Consider the following 2500-nt stretch of genomic DNA (forward strand, 5'->3'; position numbering starts at 1 on the left):
GGTTAAGGCTTTATTATTATTATTATTATTATTATTATTATTATTATTATTATTGCTAAGCTACAACTCTAATTAAAAAAGCAGAATGCTATTAGCCTAGGGGCTCTAAAAGGGAAAATAGCTGAGTGAGGAAAGGAAATAAGGGAAATAAAATATTCTAAGAACGGTAACAATATTAAAATAAATATTTCCTATAAAAAACTAGAAAAAAAAAATTAACAAAACAAGAGGAAATCAGAAAGAATAGTGTGCCCGAGTATACTCTCAGGCAAAACAACTTTACCCCAAGACAGTGGAAGACCATGATACAGAGGCTATGGCACTACCCAAGACTATGCACAATGGTTTGATTTCAGAGTGTCCTTCTCCTAGAAGAGCTGCTTAACCATAGTTAAAGAGTTTCTTCTACCCTTACCAAGAGGGAAGTAGCCACTGAACAATTAGAGTACTTAACCCCTTTGGTGAAGAAAAATTGTTTGGTAATCTAAATGTTGTCAAGTGAATGAGAATAGAAGAGAATATGTAAAGAATAGGCCAGACTATTCGGTGTATGAGTAGGCAAATGGAGAAGGAACAGTAACCAGAGAGAAGGATCCAATGTAGTACTGTCTGGCCAGTCAAAGGGCCCCATAACCCTCTAGCGGTAGTATCTCAACGGGACTAGAGAACAATGGTTTGATTTTGTAACTTCGAATGATTTATTACCATAAATCCCTTGACATGGAGAAAGCGTTCTTCTGTGGATTCATAAATCAGACGATGATTGGGGCTATCAGAAAAGCAGGATGAAGGAATTCACTACAGAGGTGAGAGAGTCAATTGAAATCACAAGGTTTATAGTTGATAACCTGATAAGATAGGGCATGAGCCAAAGAATATATATTCATGGAATATTTCTCTGCTTTATCAGAAGTCTTCAGAATCGGAAGAAGGTAAGATTTAGTTTATATAGCCTCTGTACCATGGTCTTCCACTGTCTTGGGTTAGAGTTCTCTTGCTTGAGGGATACACTCGGGCACACTGTTCTGTCTAGTTTCTCTTCCTCTTGTTTTGTTAAAGTTTGTATAGTTTATGTAGGAGATATCTATTTTAATGTTACTGTTGTTAAAATATTTTATTTTTCCTGATTTCCTTTCCTCACTGGGCTATTTTCCCTGTTTGGGACCCCTGGGCTTATAGCATCCTGCTTTTCCAACTAGAGTTGTAGCTTACCATTTGATAATAATAATAATAATAATAATAATAATGATAATAATAATAATAATAATAATAATAATAGTAAGGAATTATTTAGTTTTTCTACTACAATTTTCCCATTACAATTTAAGGCGTGAAGTAGGATATGATGAACGGCGAAGTATTGATTTAAAAACTCAAGTTAGGGACGACTGGCGAAATCTAACCGAGGCCCTTTGCGTCAATAGGCGTAGCATGAGTTGATGATGATGAAAATTCACTTTTAATCTATAATCTACATAGGATTTGCAACATATTATGATGGACTTCGATAAGAATAGATTTTTTTAAAAATTGGGCTTAAGCAATTATCTTTTAGATATTTCATTATAGATTAATTAGTATTTGCAAAATATTCTGATGGACTTCGATAAATTTAGATATTTTGAAATTGATAAATCATTATTTTTTGAGACTGAAATAGAAACACGAAGGTGATCAACATCCCTAACGATTAATTATAAATAAAAATATTGTGGTATTTGTAAATATTTGAATAAAACTAATTTAATTTCATAGTATCCTGTTTTATACTTTTGCTTTAGCTAATAAAACTTGATCTAGAAATGTTTTGATTGCGTTTGATGTGGTGTCCGTTTTAGGAAAACGTATCTGCGGTATCTGATACGAGTGATATGATGTGATATGATGTGATATCTTAATTAAGATATAGGTATTACACAGAAGCTCATACGCATATGTATATAAATATACATACATATATATATATATATGCATACTGTATATATACGCATATATATATATATATATATATATATATATATATATATATATATACATACACATATATATATATATATATATGTATGTATATGTATGTGTATATATATACTGTATATATATATGATATCAAATGAAGTTTCTCTATGTTCACTTTCACTACTTATTTACATATGTTGCTTATAAATTACAGCTTTCATTCATTGGTTTTCCCGTCTTATGGATTTGATTTTCCGGCTGCGTGAGAGAGAGAGAGAGAGAGAGAGAGAGAGAGAGAGAGAGAGAGAGAGAGAGGGGAGTCATTGGTGTTACAAACATTACCTCTTAATGTATTGGCTGAATTCTCTCTCTCTCTCTCTCTCTCTCTCTCTCTCTCTCTCTCGAGAGAGAGAGAGAGAGAGAGAGAGAGAGAGAGAATTCAGCCAATGCATTAAGAGGTAATGTTTGTAACACCAATGACTCCCTCTCTCTCTCTCTCTCTCTCTCTCTCTCTCTCTCTCTCTCTCTCACTCACTTTTTAGAG

General features: G+C 33.0%; 1 protein-coding gene across 1 annotated transcript in view; it reads left to right on the top strand.

Moving 5' to 3' along the window:
• Positions 1-860: 860 nt before the first annotated feature.
• The window catches only part of LOC137641983 (superoxide dismutase [Cu-Zn]-like), a 14176-nt gene continuing 12536 nt past the window's right edge, over positions 861-2500 (top strand). Inside the window, exon 1 of the mRNA XM_068374549.1 lies at positions 861-932. Coding sequence (XP_068230650.1) covers positions 864-932 — 69 coding nt within the window. The 5' untranslated portion in view covers positions 861-863. The remainder of the gene's footprint in view (positions 933-2500) is intronic.

Source organism: Palaemon carinicauda, chromosome 1, assembly GCF_036898095.1.
Source record: "Palaemon carinicauda isolate YSFRI2023 chromosome 1, ASM3689809v2, whole genome shotgun sequence".
Lineage (NCBI taxonomy): Eukaryota > Metazoa > Arthropoda > Malacostraca > Decapoda > Palaemonidae > Palaemon > Palaemon carinicauda.